Consider the following 26,857-nt stretch of genomic DNA (forward strand, 5'->3'; position numbering starts at 1 on the left):
AGAACAATTTCACCTGCCTGGAAAACCTTCCCTGCTTCATCTGTCTTTAGGAATCAGTACAAATGATACCTCCTATGTTAATCTTCCCAGTGTTCCTAGAATACTTTGTACATCCGTCTATTACAGCACTTATCAAAATACAGCAATTACTTGTTAACATGTCCACCCTTCCCACTTCCCTCACCAACACACACACACATGCCCATATACACACAAATACCTTCATCTGTGTGTTTTCAACATCTAGGTGCTTAACGTTTAATTACAAAAAATGAACATTTTTGAGGATATTCTTTTTCTCTTAAAACCCATCTGTTGAAAGTTTTTTTGTTAAATGTGAGAGTTGAAGGAAAACACTACAACGTCTACAAAGAGAATCTTACTCCTGGCAGTATATTAAACATTTATTTTTCTAAGACTAAAATAATTAATTAATTAATTAGATCAAGAAGACTATTTCTGAGGTCTAAGGACGAAGAGCACTAACATTGCACAAAACAAAGATGGTTAAAAATCTAAAATATGTGGAATTTCTTTAAAGGAGAAAAGAGCCAAAAAATGAACTGCCCTTAAAAAGAATGACTGTATGTTTATCAAACACTCAGCTTCATTTAGGCATTTAATTAAGCCATTTATTGCTTCAAATGTGTCACCATGAACATTGTAATATACACTCCACAGCAGTAAGGCCTCAATTTTCACCACCTATAAACTGTGAACCCACATTTGGATTTTTTGTGCCACCAACTGTTACACGAGTTTTGTACAACAAAGATTTTTGAATGTGTATATTATAAGACCAAAAATGCTCATATACTCCTTGATGTAAATGCCACAAAGAATATTAATAGTTGGCCACATTTTTTTTTTTTTTCGATGAGGTAGTTCCATGTTTGGCCCATTGTATAGATCTCAGATATTAACAGGTTCTACCCATTACTAAATAACTGCACACAATTTTGGTTTACTTCTTTATACACACTTCATAAAATATTCAATGTCTGAGCTTAAAATTTGTCAAAATGTTTTTCTGAGTGATTTAGTTAAGTAGTGGAATTCACACATTGAAAGGGGCTATAGCAGCTGGAAATAGGGACGTTCCTGCCTCTGACAAGGAACTTTCTCTTAAAATAAGGCTGTACATAAGGCTTTTTCCCTTTGACCAATTCCTATAAAACAAATGAGTTTGGAAAAGTCATTATATATAGATTAAACAATACCACTGAGCATCTCCAGGCAACATGCTAATAAGCTAACTGAATACTATATTATATATTATTTTTTAAAGGTTTATAAAATCTCCATGAAAATACTGAGTATCATGAAATCATGAGTACCCACAAATGAACCTAACTTAATTTTATGGGCTGTCCAGTTATAAAATCAGACTGCAGCAGCTCAGGATTATGGAATCTTGAAGCTGGAAGAGACCTTTGCAATCCTCTATCTAATCCATACCCTTTGGGTAGCATTGCATAGATTTCATAGTTTTCTGTATAAGTTCTAAGAGGCTCATAAGTGGTTTTGATTAAAGCAGAAATCTGATGGGCCCAGTAAGTTTCAATATAAAAGAAATACGACATAATAAGTATTTCTAAAGTTTTAAGGATTTTTCTATCGACCAGACTCGATATTATACCTTAAATAAAACTTCCACTACGCAAAATTTATAATTTAAATAGCACCTATAGAATAAAACCTTAGGAGTGCTTTATAGACATCCTGAAGCCAGCATCACCCTGGTTTAATAAGGCCCAGAGTGATTAAAGATGTGAATTAACTGTCATACCAACATGTGGTAGAATCAAAAAGAGAACTGAATTTTAAGCTCCGATCCAAGGGTTCTCTTAAGTTGGCCACACTGCCACAAGTCAAAACAACTACAATCATTATTTTCATTTTATCTGCTGTAGTTAGACTTCTCTCATGTCCCTCAGACTGAAGGAAAAGTCAGGGAGATGTTCTAGAAAAATACATTTGCATTTCAAATTTGCATTAAAAATGTCTTTCCCTTATTTTCATATCACAAATTCCAAGCATTATTAAAGAAATAACAGATTACGCAGCATTCTGTGTCCTGGGTCTCTGTCCTTTTTAGATTATGAAAATCGGAAGTTAGTTGGAATTAAGAAATTTTCATTATTAAGTGTGAAGTATAAATACAAGTAATTTTTTAAAAACTTTATTTTAACACCTAATACAATTCCAATTTTAAGGACTACTTGCACAAAAAAATAAACACATTTGGTATAAAAATGTATCACTTATAACACCCTTTCCCCTCAGCCCCTCCCCCTCCCACCCTCATGAACTGCACTCTATCTGGATGCAGAAACATATAAAGACTAATGGCACAGATTAGTTTTTACCTACAGGAATTTCTGTTTATGTACCCAGGTACTCTAGAGGACACCAGCCCACTTTATCACATGAACCATTTCCTTCAGCCCGCTGAATTTAGTTTCACAAAGAAACAAAGCTTATTATAAAGGCATTTAAAAAACCATTATCTTAAATTCTTTTTAGAAGCACTGACTTTTTTTTGTTTTGCAACCATGTATATATACAGTGTTACGTAACAGCTCTGGAGTACAGTACATGCAGCAGAACATACCTGTTGAATATAAAATACTTTTCTTAAAATCTTCATCGTTGGAATTCTTTGAAGTCTAAATTATAGAATGCCCATTACTTGGAGAAAATGGTTGAGGAGTACAAACGTCTGCATATGTTGGCCACTGAAATAATCCAAGGCTGACTGGAATAATATTCAGAGCACACCAGGAGTGCATAAATAATTTACTTACATTATTAAAATACAACCCATAAAATTCAAGTTCAAGATCTTATAGGATTGTCTGTGTAAATCCTTTAAGTGGTTGCCTGGAAATGCATTGTCTCTTCTCTCTCTTTTTTTCTTTTTTTTAAAGTCCTATATAAAATGTTGGAGTTTTTTTCTTTCTCAAATGAAACGACCACCCTTATTTGTGCCGACTGCCTCTTCTTTTCATGGCAGCAGTGCACTGTGGACAGTACCATTTTCCTTTTGGTGCTTCTGTCAATCCAACACATCCATAATGGAACCATTCTATGGGGCACTAGAAAGCAAAAGTGCAAAGAAATAGTTTTTTTTTTTTTTTTTTATAATATTTATTAGGTTTACAATATTCAGCCCATTTTTTTTGTTTTTAATTTTATTTATTTATTTATGGCTGTGTTGGGTCTTCGTCTCCGTGCGAGGGCTTTCTCTAGTTGCGGCGAGTGGGGGCCACTCTTCATCGCGGTGCGCGGGCCTCTCACTATCGCGGCCTCTCTTGCTGCGGAGCACAGGCTCCAGACGCGCAGGCTCAGCAATTGTGGCGCACGGGCTTAGTTGCTCCGCGGCATGTGGGATCCTCCCAGACCAGGGCTTGAACCCGTGTCCCCTGCACTGGCAGGCAGATTCTCAACCACTGCGCCACCAGGGAAGCCCCAAGAAATAGTTTTTAGTAAAAGATTAGGAAGTATGTTAAAATATGCCCAGCAGACTAAATATTAATAATTAGAGCCATGGAAACAGAACTTTGACATCTAGGAGCTGATTTATTGTTCACTTAGTCCAACTGGTAAGTTTCAGAGATGAGGAAACGGGAGACACAGAAAATGATGCATCTTTGTTAACTCTGAGGTTCATGTAATCTACTCCCATAATCTTAAATAATGAACACAAATTCACTAATTTCCATTAAGTTGGAGAGTACATTGATACCAACTCACAAGGACAAGAAGAAGTGAGATGGGTCTCTCACATAGGCGGTAAATGTATTTTAAAGATTTTATTTAATATTCAGCCTTATTCATTTCCTCATAAAGTAGAACAAGCTACTTGTAATTAAAGACATAAAGGATTGCCCTGGGTTTCCTTTCTGGTGTATCTATTCCTAGATATGCAGAGAAAAAGAGTTCCACTGTGCAATATACTAAGTGGTTCTACACTTTCACAGAAAATCTTAGCACCTAGAAGAGCACAACTGGGAATGAGAGGGATCAGAGAGAGCACGACGGGGTATTCACAGAACTCTCATCCCTCATTTGCACTAAGCGCCCCAGAAGACAGTTTACAATGGTCTTCTTGAAATGGTTCTGCAATAATCACAAACAGCCCACAGTGGTTCTGCACAGGGAGTGGAAGGAAAGTCTTTCTCTGTGTGAACGTGTTGTTGGGAACCTGGCAGGTCAGGAAAGCACACATTTTCATGAGCCAACCCTGATCAATTTTCAAATTGTTTTAAAAATTTAAAACTCTTATTATTAACCTTAGGATCTTGACATTACTGATCAGTCCTCTTTAGAATTCAGGGTTCAGTTACCCCTCTGGAGGAAAAGATGGACAAAAGGGGGCTGAGCTGCGTGACAGTAAGAAGGCAGTGGAAATTACTAGACAAAAATATTCTCAGGGGGCTTCCCTGGTGGCGCAGTGGTTGAGAATCCGCCTGCCAATGCAGGGGACATGGGTTCGAGCCCTGGTCTGGGAGGATCCCACATGCCGCGGAGCAACTAGGCTCGTGAGCCACAATCACTGAGCCTGCGCGTCTGGAGCCTGTGCTCCGCAACAAGAGAGGCCGCGACAGTGAGAGGCCCGCGCACCGCGATGAAGAGTGGCCCCCACTTGCCGCAACTGGAGAAAGCCCTCGCACAAAAACGAAGACCCAACACAGCCATAAATAAATAAATAAATAAATAAATAATTTTTTAAAAAGAAGCTTTTTAAAAAAATATATTCTCAGCATTCAAAACATATCTCTAACCCAAAATAAAGCTTCAAAGAAAATAAATAGGAATTCTTTTCTTTCAAACCTTCTTTATTTTTTTAATATCAGAAGTGGCTCTTATCAGCTGACACTTGCAGAGTACCTTAGGAAAGTACACTAGTACACTAGTAGGAGGAAAATAACCCACGTTAGAGCCTTCACCTTAGCATCATGCTTCCTGAAAGAATGTACTGTTCTAAAGTTCCAGTTCTTCACTGTGATAAGCGAACTGAATTCCAGCAAACACAGCATTCTTTGGCAAAAGGCGAGGAGGAGGGTGTTTCTAATTTTCATACAACGTAGCACCTTTTGAGAAGTATAATCCGCACATCAAACCGTAAAACTAGCTTTAAAAAAGTTAAAATAGGGAATACATTAAGGGACACTATCCTGTTTGGGGGAGGAATACTCTAGCATTATTACAATGAACATAACTTCAAACCTGTTTTCTTATACTGAGAGACACAGTAAACAAAAAAGTATACATTCTAGCAATAATAATCTGTGATTTTTTCATTTCTAAATAGAAAAATTTAATACTTACATCCTGGTTATCGCAGCCCACCATCTCACCATAGGATACCTAGTTAAAAGAAAATTAAATATTTTTATTATGACTATATAACAAGCATCTAAACCCAAATTAATTGTCTATGATACTGTTAAGAAAATAGAGGGAAATACACTGAATATACAACTGCATTAAGAAACGGGGCATATAGTTTTACACAGTTCATAGTTTTTTTTCTGAAAGACTTTTTTGGGACTGGGATGTAGGGGGAGATACACAGAAATTATGTACTCTTTGAAAGGCTCCAAGAATTTGTTCTGTAAACTACCTCGACAAAGGAGCCAACTTTTTGGGTGGTTTCTTTTATAAAGATTTTAAGTTTCTTTCTTGATTATTTACATACTTAAGTTTTTTTTTACTTTTTCTTGGGTCAGGTTAGGTCATTTACATTTTTGCAGTCAATAGCCCATTTCATTGAAACTTCTAAACTTATTATCTATTTATTATATGTCCTTTCTCATTTTTCTTTTTGCTGTTCTTCACTAGCACTTCATAGCACGACTTCCTAATTCCTGAATTCATTTAAGTTCTCAATGAACTGAATACATTTTCAGATAGAGTTTATTTTACTAGATGGCATACTTCCTGATTCTTTGCATGAGTGAAAATATCTGTTTGCGGTTCTATGCACATGATCAACAACTTCTCTGGGTAACAATTTGCCAGGGGGTGGGGTAGGGGCCGGGGGGGGCACTTAGATTTCTCCCTCAAAGCTCTACAGACATATTTCATCAACTTCTAGTTTTTAGTGTTATAGAGGGGAAATCTAGGGTGAATCTGATTTTGTTCTTTTGTAGGTAATCTACCTCTACTGCCAGGATATTTATAGGATATTCTTAATCATTAATGTTAAAAAATGTTTATCAGGTGACAGCAGAACTAGCAAACTCTTAAACGGCATATTCTTAAAAATTAGACTGACAACTCACATTGTTAAACACAATATACTGCAGACAGATTAAATATTTAAATGTGAAGAAATTAAAGCATATCAACAGACCAAAACATTTAAAAATCAAGACACATTTGTAAGGGGTAAAGGGGAAGAGGCCTTCCTAAGGATATAATCCATGGCTGAATTCATAAAGAAAAAGACTGACAGTCATTACTACATAAAATTGGAATTTTAGAATTAAAGAACTAAACCAAGCAAAATATTTATATGTGACAAAAATGATAGAAAAAATCAGCCAACTCATAAAAGAAGAAATCAAAATGGCCAAAAAAATCCAACCTTACTACTAAGGTAAATTGAAACAACTGTGTGATTCAAAACTATCAAAATTGGTACATGGATTTTAAGAGAGAATAAAATGCAGTGCTGGACAGGGTTTAGGAAACACGCATATTCACCAATTTATTAATTTTGGTAATAAATTTTAGAAGATAATTTGGTAGTTGGTATCAAATATTTATAACTTAATTTTAATTCTAAAGGATTACCCTAGAAATTAGATGTATGAAATGGACTACATAAAAAATGCCTACCATAATGTTATTTGTAATTTTGAAAAAATAAAACCACTAAAATAATTTATAGCTAAATATTGACTAAATATGTTACAGTACAGAGTATAATAGATAACTGTGAGAAGGATAAAATGACAAGAAAAATCATGTTCAGTACACATGATTTAGTGAAAAAAGCCAGTTACATAAAAGGACATACCATGATTCCAACTGTCAAATTCAAATACACATACACCTATGTGTGTATCTGTGTACATATGTATTATGAACTGAATGTTTGTGTCCCTTCACAAAATTCATGTGTTAAAGTCTTAAGCCCCAATGTGACTGCCTGTGAGGAGAGGATAAAGGTTAAATGAGGCCATAAGGGTGGAGCCCTAATTCAATCAAGTTGGTGTCCTTATAACGAAAGGAAGAGACACCAAAGCTCTCTTTCTTCACCATGCGAGGACTCAACAAGAAGGGGGCCGTCTGCAAGCCAGGAAGAGAGCCCTCACTAGGAACACAATTGGCCAGCACCTTAATTTTGGACTAGCCAGCCTCCAAAACAGTGAGAACACAAATTTCTGTTGTTTAAGTCACCCAGTCTGTTGTATTTTATTATGGCAGCCTGAGCAGGCTAAGACAACATCCATGTGGGGTATATAGTAGTAGTACATCGAAATGTTTAATTATAGGTTATATCTGAGGGCCGAGATTATGGATGACTTATGTGTTTCTTTATAGTCTTTGTATTTACAGCAAACACATCATTTTTATAAGAAGCAAGAGAAAAATATATTAAAAAAGCAAAGGTATTTTTAACTGGAGTAAAAAGAACTCTAAAAAAATGGAGTAGCTCTTTTTCCTCATTTATTCAGATTATGCTTTTATAGACCTATGTCAGATTTTTACCTGATTACAAATGCAGTATCGTGGTTCATTTGGGTCATAAGTCCAATCAACCTGACTGTTCGAATCAGATTCTGGTACAACTGTTGTTTGTTGAGAGATTTCTTGTACAACAGTTGATGACGAAGAACATGATGATAAGGAAGAAGAGGAGGAGGAAGATGATGACTGCTGGCTTGAAGACTTGTTGTTGTTTCTGAAAAAACAGTATCAGTTTTATTTGCTCAGCATTCATAAGAAGTTACCTGAAAATAACTACTAAGTAAGTGGTATGATATGAAATAACATTAAATGTATAAATTAATTTTTAACACTCAAATAATCTGATAAATAGATTTAAAAGCACAATTGTTTAGAGCAATAAAACATTTTTCATAACAGTTTATTTTTATCTGAGATTTTTTTGTTTTCTGGAGAACAAATATATTCAAAGGAAGTTCTTTCAAAATATTTCAAAGTTTTTAGAATAAATTTTTAATCAGTTACTACTTACCATTGATTTAAATTGTAGGTAATACTTTTAAGAATTAGTATTAGTTATGGCTACCTTACAGACATTCTTTGTATTTTTAAGCAAACTGAATACTCTTCATCAAAATCTAAAATACAAATACACAGAAGCATTTGATGAAAATAATCATGACCATCAACTGACATGTGAATACTTACCTGTGTAGGACAGGAAACAAAAAGTGTTAAAATTCACAAGAAATTTACCACTATCTGTATGCTAATAAATTTTTAAAATACAAAAATTTATCATCAGCAGTTATAATAAGTTTGGGTCATTAAATGAATTTTGAAGATATTTAGCACTTTTGTGGTAATTCTACATTGATCATTCTTTTAGAGATTTAGTCACAGAAAGTACAGGAACACAGAAAATACAACATTTACTTGCAGAAAATACAATACATTTAAAGAATAAATTATGATACAATTACGATACAATTCTTTTGGCCGAGCATTGGAACTTTCACTATGTATGAACACCTAACATATGCAGGTAATGTGGAAAGATGGTGCCAAATGCTGTTAGGTTTTTATATAATCATCCTAAGAGTCTCATCCACAAAATCTAGGGATATTTTCGTTAATTTCAATTTTGGGGATGTAATACCAAGAATTAAGACAACTTGCTCTTAATCAAAAGGAAGAATCTTATTTAAAAAAATTTCCAGGAAACACATGACAAAATAAGGTGTTATAAGCAGAAAAAGTTTCATAAAATGGTTTATCTTAATGAACAAAGGAAAGTAAAGAGATAGTCATTTATTAATAAACCCAATTTAAGGCTCTAGAAAAATTACGGTCTCTTAGCACTTTTTAAAGACTTCATCCCTTTCAAAGTAAGTCAGTGTGAAGGAAATGTCATGTCTTCCCACCTCCCCAAAGTTCACCCTGATCCATCATATCACGCTGCCTTTGTTTAATATACGGAAGCCCAGCTGGATGCCAGGTAGTCTGCATACTTAGTAAAGGTACGGGGCTACTGTAGCAATAAAACTTACTTGCTCTTTCTCCCACTCCGTGAATCTGCTGCTGATGAGCTGGCGTTCTGTGTCAATGTAGTCATGAGCGCTGAAGATGATGAATAGCCAGCTGCTTCCCTGGGCATGGAAAACTCTTTTCCCAGCTGAAAGTCATTATTCTTAAATGCTTCATAACTGGCTTTTAAACTTGATGTTCTTCGTCCCTCTTTCATCTTAGAAAGACATTCATTGGTAGTATTAATAAATATAAGTATGTATATTTTCTTTTTCAAGTCTTACTAGTTACAGCATTATTTTGGCTTATCCATTATTATTTGGTTTAAACCATTATTTTCATCATTGTAATTTAAGCTATTTTATGTAAAGATTTAAGATCAGTTTTTACCTAGTTATGAAGTAACTACAGGATGGGTATCTTAATTTGGAATACAGATAACCAGTACAGAAGTGAACAAACTCAAGGCAACCTAAGTTCTGAGGCTATAGAGAAAGACCTGGAACTGGTAGAAAGAATAAAGTATAGTCCTAGCAGGTGCTGTGGCTTACAGTCAAGAATATGGGCGTCATGAGCAATTACTATGAGAAGGGATCTGCATGAGGTTGTATGAATCTATTTTTTACTTTTCATTATCAATCAGGGAATTTCTGCATATTCATTTCATTAAATAAAATGTCAGATAGCATAAAACTATGATTTAAAAATGAAACTACAATGCAAGAGAACTCTTTTTGTTCCTACCTAGTTGTTTCTATTTGAGTTTGCCAAGGATCCAGACAAAATTTAACATTGTTTCCAAACCTTTTTCCTTTTTACCTGAGCTGTAGCTTGAACTGCTTGAGCTGCTGCCATGGTAATTGCCCCTGCACCAGTTCCTGAAGACAAGGAGCCAATATTATAGGATGCCAGAGGCTGGGAGGAATTCACATTGTAAGCATTGTTAGAAGAGGCTGTAGAATTATTATTTCGACAACCTGTATAGAATTAAAGAAGCAGTAAAAATGGTTAGTGAGAACATAAAGTTAGTGAGCTTAAAATATATTATTTCTCAGCACAGATATAATCACTAAATTTAAAATTTTCATGTCACATTTTTGCTTCTTTCTTCCTATGGTAGACTTTAACCAGGTAAAGAATCTGTGTAATTAATCGTAATTGCTGTCATTTCCCTTTATTTTAATGCAAACAAAAAAAGAAAACAATCATATTTAAGATAATAAACTTACCTAGTGTATTTTCCTTAGAGGCATCTGATGTTAGGGTAGATAAAAGAGCTTCAGATTTAAACTTCTTTTCAGGTATATGATCTGTTGTCGTATGGTGAGAAGTTGGATTGTATTTCCTTTCTGAATATAAATAGAAAATTCAAATTTTTTTAAATTTTAGAGAACTATAGACAAGGCATAATATTGTACTTTCATCTGGTTATAAACTGATACAGTTATGATCTGAGTTCCTCGTGGAATACAGAACATTATGTTTTCTGAGAAGACAGGACAAACAGAACTCTCTGTGTCACCTGTTTTAGTAAGAGCAGACTGCTCAGACATTTAAAAAACTTTAATAGCAAAGTAGTGAAGATAACCCATGATACACCATGGTTTCACATATAACATGAGGAAAATTTTGTTTTCAAAACATTAACTACAATTTAAAATAATTTTCAATCAATCTTTCTTTCATATCAAATTGCTCTGTCAAAAAAAGGCACCAATACGGTCATCTAGCCAGCTAGCATCTGACTAACCATTCATTTACTCACTAACTCACCAACCATTTGAGACTTTATTATAAGCCAACAGTAAGCTAAAAAATTGAAAAGCAAGGATAAAAAAGACGAAGAGCCCACAATCAAGTAGTTTACTGTTTGGCTTAGTTCTAACACTCCCTGGAGAGAATCAGGTATCTGTATGTAGTCAGTATACACTGCTACTAGTACCACACGTTCTTCTGCAATGAATTCCAGGGAAAACAGACTACCTGTTCCCAAATCAAATATGCTCTTCCCAAATGAAGAAGATAAATCTGCCAGTAATTGCGATGAAAAAAATATATCTCACAAAATAAAAGGGGAGGATATTCGTTTCTCAATTGGTTGTGTAAAGCTAGTGAAAGAGAATACATAGATAATATAATGAATTTTTAATTGTCTTTAAAATATTAGCTGTCTTAAATCAAACTTACTTTCCACTGGAGTATGTGAGTGAGCATGGTGATTGTTCACTGGCTGTGAAGGAGTATCTAATTCCAGAGATCCTAAAAAAAAAAGAGAGAGAGGCATAGAGATAGACCACATGAGATATCGCCACAGAACTTTACACATCAATCAAATACAGGCACTCTGTACCCTTAACCAGCAAAGGACTGGCAAGCTCTGATGCCTATGCCTGTAGCATTTTAGCCAAACACATTAGAGGGTCACCACTGCCAACTTTACCCTGAGCCAATCTGATCCTCTTTCTAAACAATAAGTTAACCTATTTTTCAATATTCACCTTAAGTACAAAATGGGTCAAGGCATGCTAATGTCTGAGTTAGGGAATTCACGACATTTGGTACCACATAAGTGGATGAAGGGGTATTATAACTCCATTACTGATCTGAAAAACTCAACCTAGAGTTACTGAGCTGAAGACCTTTTAATGGGAGAGTCTAAAGTATTAGGCAATGGGACATTACTATATGAAAGAAAATTCTCTGATCATTAAAATGACATGCGATAGTAAAGACTTCCTAAAAGAAGTTAGGGATTTTGTTTGTGAAAAGTGATGCATAGAATCTCTACCGCCAAGCTTTAAAATACTTGTAAAGAAATTTCCTGGGTTTATCTTGATCCCTTGAGATGAAATTATGGCAGGGCACAGGGTGGAGCAATTTTTATAACTTGATCTAATTTACTTTCATACGTCTGCGTCCTTACAGAGGATGCTTCATTAACCTTCCTGCAGTACTGAATAGGCATGGCTTATTGCTACTCACACCTACTATCAGCATTTCAAAAAAATAAAATAAAATATTTTATTTTGTCTCAAAATACTTATTATCTTCAGATAGGGTCCCCCTGGAATAAAAGTATCACAAATAAATGAGATGATCACCTAAAATGATGGATCTATTTCTGAATACAAACATGCAACTATGGGTCCCAAGATGGATTCATGTGTGGGTGCTGTCCTAGTTGACGTCTAGTGAGTATATAAACAGAGATATATGTAACCTAACACTCTAAAGAAACCTTTCATCTGTGTGTAGAAATAGGTACATGTTGCTGTACCTATTTCTTGCTGTGGAAATGCACCAAGAAAAGAGATGCTTGAATCCTTTAATCAAATTCTACTAGAAATCAGCCATAATACTGACTTGATTCAACATTTAGTGAGTGCCTACTCTGGGCTTAGCACAGCACTATCTGCTTTTATCTATTTAGGCTGGAAGAGCTAAATTAGTTAAAGAAACAGAGCTCATGTCTCCATTTTGGGGAAGTCTCCTAAGTTAAACCCTAGAAGTGATAAGAGTAAATTATGGCAGGAGATCAAGTCGAGTCTTGCAGAGAAATATTAAAATGGTTTCTTGCTGATAAGAGAAAGTTTAGGAAAGACTTCTTGAGAAAAAGAGGAAGTGTTGCAGAACTCATTAAAATCTTTCTTAGTAACACAGCTGAGGGAAAGCTTTAAGGCAGTCCTTAAGAAGAAAAAATAACAACCTTCCTCAACACTTAAGTGCATAAACTGGCAGGGCAAAGTCAAAACACGTAATGCCAGATGGCTGACTTGTTTCTAGATGGTTGTATTCCTTTAAATCTTTGTTCCTACCACTCATCTTACTAGCATATATCCATGTTAAAAAATGGAATGACTTAATATGTTATTTTCATACAGAGTGAGTGGATGATATATTATCTCTCCAAGTATCCGTGACCCAAACAGTCCAACTGCTGGGGACCAAGCTATCCCACCCAGGTGCCACCGTCCACCAAGGAGCAGGATCTGAGAAGCCTCTGTGGGACGTGTGTCTCCTCAATGATGTGCACATGTACTGTCCAACATTGATGCAAAACTGTAAATTTTACTTACGCCTCTCTAATATTTCTGTAATTCCAGCATTATCAGCTTCCAGCTCCATTTTAAACTTAGCCAGTTCCTGATCCAGCTTTCTCAAGTGTCGATCTACCTGTTTCAAAGAAGATCAAAGATAACCACCACAATTTGGGACACTATTAAAGTGTCAGTTTAATGAGGAAACCTAAATCTTTATTTCTTTTAGTGCATCTGCTTTGTATCCTTGAGCAAGTCAATTAACCTACACCGCAGGTTTTTAATCTATAACATGAGGGTGCTAGGCTAAGTATCTCCGAAGTTTCCTTGAATAAATTTTAAGTTTTAAGAAACCAGAATCACAATTTGTTAGAAAATGTTTGGAAGAAGTAGGATATGAAAAGTAAAGCAAAGATGGGCGGTGGGTGGTACAGGAGGGTTGGTAACAGTTCTTAGTATGCCCTGCGATTACTTTCAGCCTGATCTCCTACTTATAACAAGGCCATCCACACTGCCAGACCATAATAACTGTCACAGTAAGGAATGAAAGATCCTCAGTCTACAAACAAAGAGGCTCCTATATTCTATACATACATTTCTCTAAGGCAGGAAAGTGGACCATTATACTTGTAAACATTTATGTAAAGAGTTGAAACAAAAGGGGTTTTTAGCCAGAAAATACCATTCCACAAACAGCTTGGTCAAAAGGGTTTTATTGTAATACTGTTGCCCTTGGTTAAGGTGGCAAAATTGTATTTTCTCATTCACCTAGAAATCTTTGGACTGATTTCCGAAAATTTTATGACACCTCAAACTAGCAACAAGTCTTAATGTATTTTTAAAGCTTAATATTAAATTTTTTCAATACTTATTCAAATTTACTACTTTGAAGTGAAACCAAAAAACACCAAGTCTTGAAAAATATTCATGTCACATTATTGTCAACATCTTTTTTTCAAACTCTAGTTTCCCTCTTAATCACTGTTATAATTAAGAGTAACTTTCTCACAAATGTCAAAATGCTATGATACACCAGAGGGCAAAAAATTTAAATAAGACTTTCGATTAAATAATGTGTATAATGAGGGAGTGGGGAAGAAGAGTAGCAAAAGACAATTTGCGGGTGTTAGATGCCACTAATGGGTTTGGTGCATTGGAAGGTTTATGTTTTCTAGTCCTTGCTCTAATCTTTTGAGATAGGTTATTACTGTCTCCACTTCATAAGTGAAGAAACTAAGGCTCAGAAGGGTTAAGCAACATGTCCAAATTCAATAACTAGTGCCTTATAAAAATGAGACTTAACTCTGATCTATTTGTAATAGATTGTGCTTCACTGTTTATACCTAACATTGCCCTCTGAACTTCCGCATGCAGAAGCCAATTTTTTAACTCAAAGTAATAGAATTCAAATTGAAAAAAATAAGAATATTGTCTTATTATTTGTATTTTGTATATTAACAGTAATCATTGGGATGCTGGTTTATGATTTTTCAAGAATTCAAGGCCCAATTTTCCTTCCATCTTCACACATAATTTTTCAGAGCTTGGTAGAAGTTGTAATTACAATATTTAAAATTCTATAGGGTCACGTATTATAGACACATGCTACTATTCAAAGAACCTGCAGGTAACTGAGCATCCTTTTTAATGGAAACTCCCTTCCAATGATAAAGTGTGAACACAGACCTGTTATTCAAGAATATCTCTTACATTGTCAAAATTTAATCTCAAGGGAAATCAGAAAAAATACTCATATTTAAATTCCAAGTCTACTTAATGCAATGAAAATACTCCACCACCTTTCTTACCTACAACTATACTACTAATAAATATTGAGTTCCTATCGTGTGCTTGGCACTGGGTAAACGGAGAATACCTGAAGAATGAGAGAGTCCCTGCCTTCATAGGAATTAAAATTTAGCTGACAAATCAAGATTTATGTAAGATTTTTAACACAGTAAAGGTATAAACAAACAAATAAATAAAAATCTCCTAGATGTAACAAATAAAAAACAGCGAGAAAGGGTCAGAAGTAGCACATAAAGAAAAAATATAATATTGGGCTATTGTAGACATAAAGGTATTAATGAATGAGTTAGATAGTGAAGAATGGATTGTCTTCAAACAGGTGGAAAGATGGAGTAATAATTAAATAACTAAAGAATGTATAGAGACAAGAAGACAAACAGAACTCTCAGAGAAAAACAAAGTCTGGTGTGGCCTGTCATAGGGGCAGACAGTATAGACAGGAAGTGTTAGAATCTCGGCTGGGGGTAGGGGGGATCGAGGTGAGATGAAGAAACCATACATACCTCCCTAACTCATTCCACCCCTGAATTTAAGAATTGCTTAATTATCTTTTAAGATTGCACTAATAATGTTTATTATACCTGAAAACATGGAAATAATGATGGAATTCCCAATATTAGATAGTTCAGAAAAAGCAGTGGAACCCAAAGAGTTAATAACTCGAAAAACCGAATTCACAATTAAAATAAACAGATACAGAAAAGCCTTAACCACATTGTGGTGGGGAGTTTCGTAAGAGAGCTTTCAATCATTCCCACCTCCTGGTAGGTAAAAAAGATTATGAACTGATTAATATTATAAGCAATTAACAAACAATGAGAATTCTTTTTATTCGATTCATCACTGCTGTACTAAATCAAATTAGGAGTTGGCAAGAAGTTGACCACAAGATTTAACTTAAGCTATAAAGCACCAGGATACTTAAACAGCATTAAACAGCAATAGCAAGAGCTGAACTGAACGTAACTGAAACCTATTATTAAGTGCATTCCCTCTACCTACATGATTCTGAATGGGTAAAGCACCTATCCTAGCTGAGCACCATAATGGCCCCCCAGATATCAGGTGAAGCAAGAACCCAAGTTACCGTACCCCTCTACAAACACCTGACCCTCTAAGACTGATTTATAGTGGTAAAGAGGGTACTGATCTAATCGAGAGATTTTCCATTAACCACAGATTTCTAACACAAGGCTGACTACAGAGTCTAATTATTGATTTGTTCCCCACTTAATGTCAATAAATGCTAGCCACAAAAGTTCCTTATCCTACAACCCTAAATCATATCCTACAACCCCAAATCATAACTTCTTTAAATGTATTGTCCTTTTTCTGAACTTTACAGAGACCAAGGAAATTCTGTCAACATTATTTGTTAATATATTCATGATCATAAAATATTTAAGTCACCTTGGCCCCTCTACATGAAACAAACAAAAAATCCCGACCCTTTAATTATTTTTGCATAGAGCTGTAATCCTTTATTCTTTCTCTTTTGTCTCTCCCAGTTTTCCAATATTCAAATTTTAAAATGTATCACTTGATGGACTCAAACCGAACTGAATATAGCTCTTTAAAAGTTTTTCCATGATTTTATGGCTTCCAACACTGTCAAATTCTAAAACTTAGATGTCGAGTTTGCCCTTTCACAATGAGCACTCAGTCTACAAGGTTCTAAGTTGAAATCCATGGCAATAAGAGAGAAATTTCTATCCATGAAAAGATCTAGTAATAGGGAATCAGGAGGGTAAACTGGGGAATAGAAAGGAAACACGATGGCAAATCATTTCTCTGATGGTAAGTTATGAAAATGATTCTTCACAACCTGAATTATATTTAAACTAGATGAAAATTTGATCCATCTTTAGGGTGAATCAAATACTTAAGGCCTTAGCACATAAACTACATCTAATCATTCTCCTAAAAGACAATAAGGATAGGAGACAAATCAAAAGGTCAAGCTCACATAATATATTCCCTTAATTAGAGTTATCAGATGAGGAATTCTCAAATTTATAGGTAAAATGTGGGCCTGAAATATAATCATCTCAGGAATAAACCAGGATATAAAAAAGAAGCAAGTTCAAGGGTATTTAGCACTGTAAGAGGCTGCTAAAACCATTCAAGCATTAACTAAAAGCTCAAGCTTTATCAGCGTATATATAAATCACCTTTACTAGGTATTGTAATCTAATGTGGCCTTATGACAGTGACATCTGGCTGAGGAACACAAAAAAGTGTTTAAAGCCTATGAACATCAGGATTCTGGAAGGAAATTATTTTAATAAGATAGATTTTTTTTTGTCTGTTAGTCAAATTTCACTAAACCCTCTTAAATAAAGCATCGGTTCATTCCAACAAACCCCTAGTTCCAAAAATTTCTTCATTTGTGGATATTTATGCAGTCTGATATTTTTCCTTAATAAATAAGGTAGTCAGTACAGTGCTGGTCACAGGAATAAAAAGCTTACTACTGATTTTAAAAGTAAATCAAATATTTTAATGAAAAATAATACAATGAAATACTGTGCTATAGAAAACATTGAGGGGCAAAATCAAACACAATTATATACTCAATTGCTGTATCTCAAAACCTGTAAAGATAATACCTGCTTACTTGACATTTCCATAATAATATAATGTTTAAGCAAAGCCATACATACAATGTCGTCTAAGGTGTGTCCCACTCCTCTGTTTAAAATCTTTCACTGGCCTCCCCCTGCTCTTAGACTAAAAACACTGCTTCATCGGCTTTTAGGCCTGCGCGTGCTGGCCTCTGCCTGCCCCGCTCACACCCTCTTCTTCTTTCCCACGACACACCAACCGCACTGGCCTCTTTCCTCGTGCAACCTGTCAGACCCTTTTCCACCTCAGACACCGCACTTGGTCCATCACCTGCCTGAAACGTTCTTCCATAAGCCTGTCACATGGCTGGCTCTTTCTCGCTTTCCAAGCACCGCCTCAGGTGTCACCTCCTTAGACTACACTCATCCTGACTAGTAGACTCTTAAAGCCTCCCCCAGTTACTCACTCTTTCCCCCTCTTTCCACGATGTTTATTTCCTTCACAGCACTTACCAAAATCTCCAATAATCTAGTTTGCCTATATTCATTGCCTGTATCATTACTGCCCATCCAGCACCAGTGACCACGCATAGTTGGAGATCTATAAATATTTGCCGTATGAGTGAAAGTTATACTCTCCCACTAGGTAGAACTGTATAAATACAAGTACCATTGTTTACTTGGTAAAGGATCTAGAAATAAAAATTACTGTATTTTTACGCTTACACTATATCTTATCTATTCACCTCTGAAGCACAGAGCCTTCTAAGCTCTCACCTGTTAAATGTTATAGGAATTTAATGAGGGTGCATAATTGATTTTAACATTTTAACAATTATTTATTCATGAGAAGTGATGCTAGTGAGAGAAGTAAAACGAGAAGACTTAAGTCTTAATACAATGAGTTCCAGGGCCTAGGAATTCTCAGATAAGAACAGACTCAGAGGAGAAGTTTGAGCTTGAAGAATAATTATTGCATAATTGCTAAAACTAAGCATACACATGGAAAAGTAATGGAGAAATGTTTCTCAACGTGGGTGGTGAGTGTGGCGGGGCGGGGGTAAACCTGGCATCACAACAATGCTTTACCATGTGGCATTTGGTCTCATCAGCCTCTGGAGTTGGGGCTGAAGAGGAGAAGAAAGCTACCTTTACATGGGAACCACTGAACAGAGTGAGAAACAATGCAGGTCAAAGACAGAACCCTTCGGAACCGCTCTGAGTGATACCCAAGGAGACTGAGAAAGGCCACAAAGGTGGGAGGATAAAAAATTAATTAACATAAAGTCTCAAGAAGAATGGATTTTATATTAAGGATATCGTGGTCACCTGGAATAGCAATGGAGTATTTGAAAAGGAAGAAGGGGGGGAGTAACAAAAAGAAAAGGGGAGGGAAAGAAAGGGAGAGAGATAAGAAAGAGTAGGGAAAAGACAAAAGGCAGTCTTAGAAATAAATAATGGGGGACCGTGGGAAAAAAAAAAACAGGTTTAACTTGGCAGAGCTGAAAGGGAAGCAGTGGCTTCAGGAAAGTAGAAAATTTGTTAGAGAAATGAGATGAAGTGAGTCTTTTTAAAGAGCGAGTGCCTACTATCTGCCAAGCTACGAGCAGTGTGTGTGTGTGTGTGCGCATGTGTGTGCGTGCGCGTGCACACGCAGATACAGATAAGAGATATACAGAGACAGATATAGACATATGTATATAGATGTATCTATATTTGTCTCTATATCTCTGTCGAAAAAGAGAGAGAGAGAGATTGATTCAAATCTTCCTTTAAGGCACAAATTAATACTGCTGTTTTACAGATAAGGAAACTGAGGTTCCAGGATTAAGTAACTTTTCCAAAGTCTTGCTGTCAGTGAAGTAGCAGAACTCACGTCTGCAAAAATCCATTATGGGTCCTTGCTTTTTATTAGATTCATTACATTGTATTAAATTTAATACATCACCTGTTATTCCTTGAATCTCTAGCCTAAATAACCTACCTCCCTCAAAGAATTTACTAATTTTTATTTTCATTCTGTGTTTATCCATTACCTCTGAGTGAAATGCTTTCCCCTCAATACAATACCTGAATCCAGGCCTCCGAGGCTCTGAATAAATTCTGTTCAAAACTCATCTCATACCCTCTAAGAAATCAACAGTAACTCTGCTTGACTTAGGTCAGTCTTTTACCAGATCCCCTTAATACCCAACTGTATTCATCTTCATTTGTTAACATGTTTCTATACAGGCTCTTCATTTTACTTATGGGCATGTCTCTGTGGGCATGTCTCCCCAACTAGTTAACAGACGCCTTGAGGACAGGAGCATTTATAGCATTTACTCTTCATTCCTCCATTGTACCCACATAAACCTCCATTACACCAAGTACACAGTGGATGAACAGTGTGGTTTGTAAACAAGAGATGGATACACACACACAAACACACACACATTGAAAAAGCATATATTTGTTACATATATTTTTTCTAAATGCATGAAGTACTTTTAATAAAGGTGTAAAAAGTAGTAAAATAAAATATAAACAAAAGATTGGAACCAAAGAGCTATATGATTTAAAAAGCAGGTAGTTTCTAAATAAAGTTTGACACCTAGTCACTACATACGAGAAAGAATGTTACTAAACAAATTACTCCTGGATTCAAACATAAATGTCTTTCTCTATGTTTATAGACCTAATTCAAGACCAAAACAATTAAGAATTTTTTTTGGGTTTCGTTCCATAGTAAATCAAGCTACCGGCCCACTCTACCCTTCTTTAGTCAGTATCTTTTATGAAACTGTTTTTAGACTAACTGTATGAGCAAAAGAGCCTAGGTCTTTATAGCCATTAAAATATTTTCACTATTTAAAAACAATTAAGCATTTTCTGTGGTTTTACATGACCAATGTTTTCTAGTTTAGTATAGCGTTCACAATGTATACCATATGGGATATGTACCTTTTATCTGTGTCATGCTCACCAATGACATTTATATTAACACGTATCTGTTCAGTAATAAAACTGTATCCAGACAAGACTACAAAAATAAGATATGAATCCATATGCTAAAGTTAATCAAAAGTGAGCATCTGTCTTCAGCTTTAACTTGCTTTTAGGGAGAATCAGAAATGAGTATTTCCTAAAGTATATATTTTGGAAGAAGATGCTTTACGTTAAAAAATATATATATAATTATACCAATTTGAGAAATATTGCATATATCTGTCTTCTTGGTGATTTCAATCTTTGAGTGCTGCTGCTACTGTAAAAAACCGTTTTTAAAGTTCATTTAATTGTGTTTCCCAGTTTTGCCACCTGTGCCAGTTGTTGAGTGCTATCTACTGACGTCACTTAATAGACAGCTGAGTGCTATCCATTAACACAGATTGAAATAAGTCTCTTCTTCATTTTAATCAGACTACCAAGAACTATCAACACAGTACTCTTACGTGTATTTTGCCACAGAAACAATCTCAAGATGATTTATCAGGCAAGTAAGCACACTCCCTTAAGAAGATAAGGATTAGTAAAATAAACACCTTTTTTTGTTAAAAAAACAAAAAAAGCCTAACGTCAGCTACAATCTTATAGCAATGTAGATTTGGCTAAAATATAAGGTTCTTGACCTATTGACTGTGGACTCTCTGGCTCTCTTCCACAAAGAAACCAAAAAGTAGACACTGAACTCTGAAATTAAATGGGATCAAGAGAGCAATAATTCAGTTTAATCTGTTCTTCCTATTACATATAAGCCAACACCATTTAAAACATAATCCATAATTCAAATACGGCATAGCATGCACGTTAATTTTACTTACCAAGTCATATATCTGGTTTGCCAACTGTACCTTCTCGTCTGCATCCTCCAAAGCTTTATAGTAATCCTGAATAAAAACATTTGCATTTCAAGAATAAATTAATAATTTAAAAATATGTGTATGCAGGACATATAACTGCATTTTTCATTATCATAGCTTGTTATCACTGTCAGTCATTATACATTAGCAATAAAAATCCAGTTAGGGAGAGGGTGGGAATGGGGTAGGATTAGAAATTTTAGACAACAGCCAAGGATTAAAGGAAGACGTTCAGAATTCCTAGAAAAGGTATAAATAAAAAATAAATATCATCCAAGTCTAGCCTCTATACTAGTAAAAGTTATGTGAGCCAATGAATAGTTCTTTTTCTTTAAAAATAAATGTTATTTAAGATGTAAGACTTATCTAATTTGTAAAGAGTATTTATGCTATCCATTTTTAAAACTTGTTATAAAAGCAACTTTTGAAAGGATTCTCACCTACATGTCCATTGTTTCCAATTGTTCTGTAATTCTCATTTTAAGCTAGGGATCAATTCATACAATCAACCTATACTTTAGATTTCTCCCCCATATAAAGCAAATTATTTTTTAAAAATTCTATGAAGTTCCATTAAGTATCAGACTTTTAGGGTATATCCAAGCTGTGCTACACCAAAAACCTAATAGGATAAAGGGATGATGAATGACTTTAAGATGCATATATGTGATGTCTATACTCACACACACCTGGGCCTCCAGATATCCTCCAAGTCAGGACTAATTCTATAAAAGATTCTGAAGTTTTTGCTCCTAACAGAAATAACATTCCCCCCATGTGGTAAAATAAACAACACAACTAGTTTTCAAATTTCTTTCTCAGTTGATTCTTGAACAATTCTATGAAGGTTGGGGGTAAGGGAGCCATTATTACTCAGAGGTATTAAAGGACCTGTCCCATGTCACATAGTCAAATGGCATAGTCATGACCAAACTGAGGGCTTGTGAGTAGTTCTTCCACTGTATCCCCAAATAAACTAGATCACACCTTTAAAGCAAACCTTGAGGGGAGAGCTGATACCCATTCTAAACTGGAAGAGAGCTCTGAGTACTATAAAACTAGCAAAAACTCAAAGATTTCTGTATTTCTAGGCCCAACTGATGTACAAATTAAGACTTTTAAACTAAATACTTTTTAAGGATCTTTTCAATTCTTAGGATTCTGTTCTTCTATGATTCCACCAACCTAGGTACCTAGCAATATATACAATATGCTTCAAGGTTGCTAATTTTCACCCCAGTCTGTGGCCCAAATTGGAAGACAATACAGATATAAAGACAAGGCAACTTTAATTACCTGTAACTAGAACAAAACAAAAGAAAAAATGTTCTTTTTAAATGGTTTTGTGACTTTCTAATGAGTCACTAATTATTGAAATAATTTTCTAAATTACCAAGATGCTTCAACGATTAAAAATTCCTGGGACTTCCTTGTTGGCGCAGTGGTGTGGGGGACACAGGTTCGAGCCCTGGTCCGGGAAGATCCCACATGCCGCGGAGCAACTAAGCCCGTGTGCCACAACTACTGAGCCTGCGTGCTAGAGCCCGCGAGCCACAACTACTGAGCCTGCGCTCTAGAGCCTGCGAGCCACAACTACTGAAGCCTGCGCACCTAGAGCCCATGCTCCACAACAAGAGAAGCCACCGCAATGAGAAGCCCGCGCACCGCAACAAAGAGTAGTCCCTGCTCGCCACAACTAGAGAAAGCCCACGCGCAGCAACGAAGACCCAACGCAGCCAAAAATAAATAAACAAATTTATATATAAAAAAAAATTCCTATACCTGAAGCTCTAACATTTAATACATCATTTTTAATTTTATAAGTCACGTTTAAACTCTAAAGAGCTATTGATAACTTTCCCTCATTTTGATATCCCCCAAACTATTTAATTTTAAAATATCTTCCTCAGAGGGTCTCAAAAATTCACAGATAAATCATCCAGAGTGTTGAACATACCTTTTTAATGGATGCCATTTGCTCTTCTCTCCACTCCGGTTTATTTTTCTTTGCGTTCATGAAGAATTCACTGACTCTTTGTTCTAGTTGATCCATTGCATCTAGGACATAATAAAAACATTTCATATTTAGATGACCAAACTCATACACTGAATATACATGCTTTGATGTGAAGAAAGAAAAAAATATCTGACCACATACACTCTTTTACTTGGTCTGTAACTTAAATATGTCATGTTCTAATAATGTAAATATATGGTGCCTTAATTACCTTAGTAAAAAAAAAAAAGCTACAATTTTCCCTACTGACAATTTATTTTTGTTGTTACTTCTAAACTTTTTCCAATAGTCAAAGTAGTCAACAATGTAGATAGATTCTATACCATAGTTGTTGAATAGTACAGGCTTGGGGTCAAAAACTAATGGTATAAAGTCAGCCAAATATGCTGAAACACGATTTCTTATTGAAATCACCACTTGATAATCCTCACATTTATTTCAATAAGGAAATGTGATAAAAAGGTTTCAACCTCTTGCTATATACCATTAAGCACCCCATCATCTCATATCATGACTGAACGTGGTAGGTACAATCATTTATTCACTTAACGCACATTATTATTTGTTCTAGATAAGTTTTCCTGAAGTGTGTGCTAAGAATAGTCATTTCATTCTATGTCTGCTAAAAAAGGAAAAATAAATAAAAGGGATTTTGTTGCTACGTAAATTGAGGAAAACTGTTTTACTATACTGTTTTGGAGATCTGCAGTGCATAATAGTGCATTTCCTAACTTATCTGACAAAGAGATATCTTTTGTTAATCCATAATACCTATTCACTTCAGATAATTCTAATCATTGTAAAAAATGCAAGTTTATAAAAACCTCTAACTTATATAATCAAGTCCAAATTGCTAGAGGACCTAACATTTGTAATGATAAAGTATAAAATAACAACTACCCTTTATTGAATGCCCACTTCGTATCAGGTACTAAACGTTCTAATTTATCTGTATTTCTTTTAATCCGCAAGACCATAAAAATCCCTCAGAAGTGGCAATGTGGTCAAGGCCAATGAATAAGTTAGTAAAGCCCTAAAATGAACTCAGATCTGTCTGATGATAAAATCTATGTTCAATCCTGTAGAAAACACTACTTTAGCAAATATTTAGCATTTCAACTACATTAAAGTTAAAATGAATTTCGTGAGCAAGCTGGAGAAACAACACACAATTCAGACTTCCACACTGCAATCCACTGAACAGAAGAAGGTGATTTCCATGATGTATCACCTTGTATTATGCACCACATAAAACCAACAGGAGGCTAAGAAAAGACTATTCATGAACACTGGGTATGGAAGTGTGTGTGGCATGGTGGGGCAGAGAAGCAGGGGTGGGGGGGAGGGCAGGTTCTTAGCTACCTCAAGACTCCCGCACTCTGGATGTTCTGTTTTCTGGTCGCTTTCCATGATACTCCTTTCTTCCCTATCATACCCCAAAACCCAGATCTTCCCCGACCCTTACTTTTCTAAGAAGAAAATCTGTCAGCACAAGAAACTTACCTCAATCCTAATTCTATGTATACTCCAAACATAGCTGGTACACATGGGATCAAGAAACATCTTCTGCAGATACACCCCATGAAGGCCAGCCATTAGTATTATTTAAACAATCAAGGAGTACTTACATTTCTCCAAACAAAAGGAGTGACACAAAGCCAACAAAGTACACTTGATTATACATTTTAATTATGTATCGTATATTTCACATTTAAAATTTTTAATATAGTATCTCTACAAGATAGTTGGAACAGCTATATTATATTCATTTCACAAAGGGGGAAGGTGTGTGAGGTTCTTTCAGAGCATGATAGACATATATTTGGTACTCAGCACTGTTTTCTTGTTTCGAAATTTTGCTCTAAGTATTTACCTTGTTATCTCCAAAGGTATTTATTCTTTACCCTCTCTGAATCATAAACTCTTTAAAGAAACTTCACAGAAAAAAAAAATGTTCAAATAAATTAAATACTGTTCTATGAATGAGCAAGGTTATTTTGGGGAACACGTCTCTGGACTACCAAGCTATAACTGAAAGAAGAAAAGTCAAAATTTTTGTTACAGCAGACAAGAAGCTTTACAGTAAAATTTTATTTACTTTCTTATTTTGACTGAGAAACTACCATATTGTTGCCAGTTGAGAATGTATCCTTTAATGTGTAACTTTTCAAATGCGACATTCCAAGTTCACCAGGGTCTCTAAAGAACTACATATAACCTGTGCTTCTACGTGTTGTCCGCTCTTGAAGTTTGATTAGCATGAACTTCAACAAAAATATAAATGCTGAAATCTACGTTCTATATACATTAAGTCTCAAGTCAAAATCTTCGCAACATGTATGCCGATGTGCACTAAAACATATCTACATTCTCAACGAAGGTATAGAAACTTTTATTGCACAGTCCCAAATTCGAGAAAGGAGCACACGTGCTCTAATGCCACCTTCTCTTGTAAAAGCCAGGAGAAAATTAGCGTGGGAGACAGAAGAGGCAAGATTTGGCATTGCCGGTTCTTTTGGACAACTGCTTCTGTACTAGCGAGTGAGCCGGAGGAGAGCCAAATAGCAGAGTCGGTGGCGTCGATGGCAAGTAAGTCTGGCACTGACGCGCGCAGCGAACAAGGGCAAACGCGCCGACTTACTCTGCACCTGCAGGTCCATCTCGCGCATCTCGGTGAAGCGGTCCCGCAGGTCCATTGGAAGCTGCTCAATCACTGTCAAAGGGAGAGTCCGTCAGAGGGGCGGGGCCAACGGCGAAAGTACGCGCATACGTCACTACGTGCGTGCGTGCGTCGGGGGGGGTCCAGGGAGCCGGCAGCCCACAGCGAGGCTGCCAGTTACCGTGAGAAAGAAACATCCCCCGCCTCCCCCTCCCTCCCGCCATCCCGCCAGCCCGTCCACTCCCGCCCTCGCCCGCCCGCAGGTTCCCCAAGTCGGGCCCGCCAGCGCCGCCCACTCACTTTCCAGATAGTCCTCTAGGTACAACATCGCGGCCCTTAGAGCTGCGGGAGCGAGGGGGTCCAAGGGTTTATTTGTGTCACTCGCTGTCGCCGGAGTTTTGTCCCTTCCAATATGGCGCCTCCGCTAGCAGCGCCCGCTCGGCTTCGGCGGAAAAAAAAAAAAAAAGAAAAAAAAAAACCACTTTGGCGCCTGACAGCGCTTGCCTCACCGCCGCCCGGAGCGGTCATTGGCTGGCTGAAGCAATGACGTAAGACGACCGGAGTCCGCCCCCGCGCCTTTGTGGGAAGTGTAGTTTTAGCACCTCCCCAGCAAGCTTGAACACGCTGGCAGTCCTCCACGTGGAAACTACAAAAACCAAGCGCCGTAGCGAACGGTGCGCAACAGAATCCGAAATGCGGTGCCTCTGTTTATTTGTTGA

At 36.2% G+C, this 26,857-nt stretch overlaps 1 protein-coding gene across 4 annotated transcripts; it reads right to left on the minus strand.

Moving 5' to 3' along the window:
* Positions 1 to 468: 468 nt before the first annotated feature.
* On the minus strand, positions 469 to 26,575 carry ING3 (inhibitor of growth family member 3). Of its 4 annotated transcripts, none has more exons than XM_007177256.2 (12): positions 26,439 to 26,575; positions 26,121 to 26,192; positions 23,420 to 23,520; positions 21,424 to 21,489; positions 13,287 to 13,383; positions 11,398 to 11,469; positions 10,440 to 10,559; positions 10,030 to 10,088; positions 9,234 to 9,427; positions 7,726 to 7,918; positions 5,335 to 5,373; positions 469 to 3,098 (listed from the first exon to the last, which is right to left on the minus strand). In XM_007177256.2, the coding sequence occupies exons 1-12, from the start codon at positions 26,464 to 26,466 to the stop codon at positions 2,982 to 2,984; spliced, it is 1,158 nt and encodes a 385-aa protein (XP_007177318.2). In that variant the 5' UTR covers positions 26,467 to 26,575; the 3' UTR covers positions 469 to 2,981. The 4 variants fall into 4 exon arrangements, 3 of the variants coding, with proteins under 3 accessions (XP_007177318.2, XP_007177315.2, XP_007177316.2); XM_007177253.2 differs by having other exon boundaries at positions 471 to 3,098; positions 10,030 to 10,187; XM_007177254.3 differs by lacking the exon at positions 469 to 3,098 and adding an exon at positions 4,768 to 5,133 and having other exon boundaries at positions 10,030 to 10,187.
* Positions 26,576 to 26,857: the final 282 nt, after the last annotated feature.

This window comes from Balaenoptera acutorostrata, chromosome 7 (genome assembly GCF_949987535.1).
Source record: "Balaenoptera acutorostrata chromosome 7, mBalAcu1.1, whole genome shotgun sequence".
NCBI lineage: Eukaryota > Metazoa > Chordata > Mammalia > Artiodactyla > Balaenopteridae > Balaenoptera > Balaenoptera acutorostrata.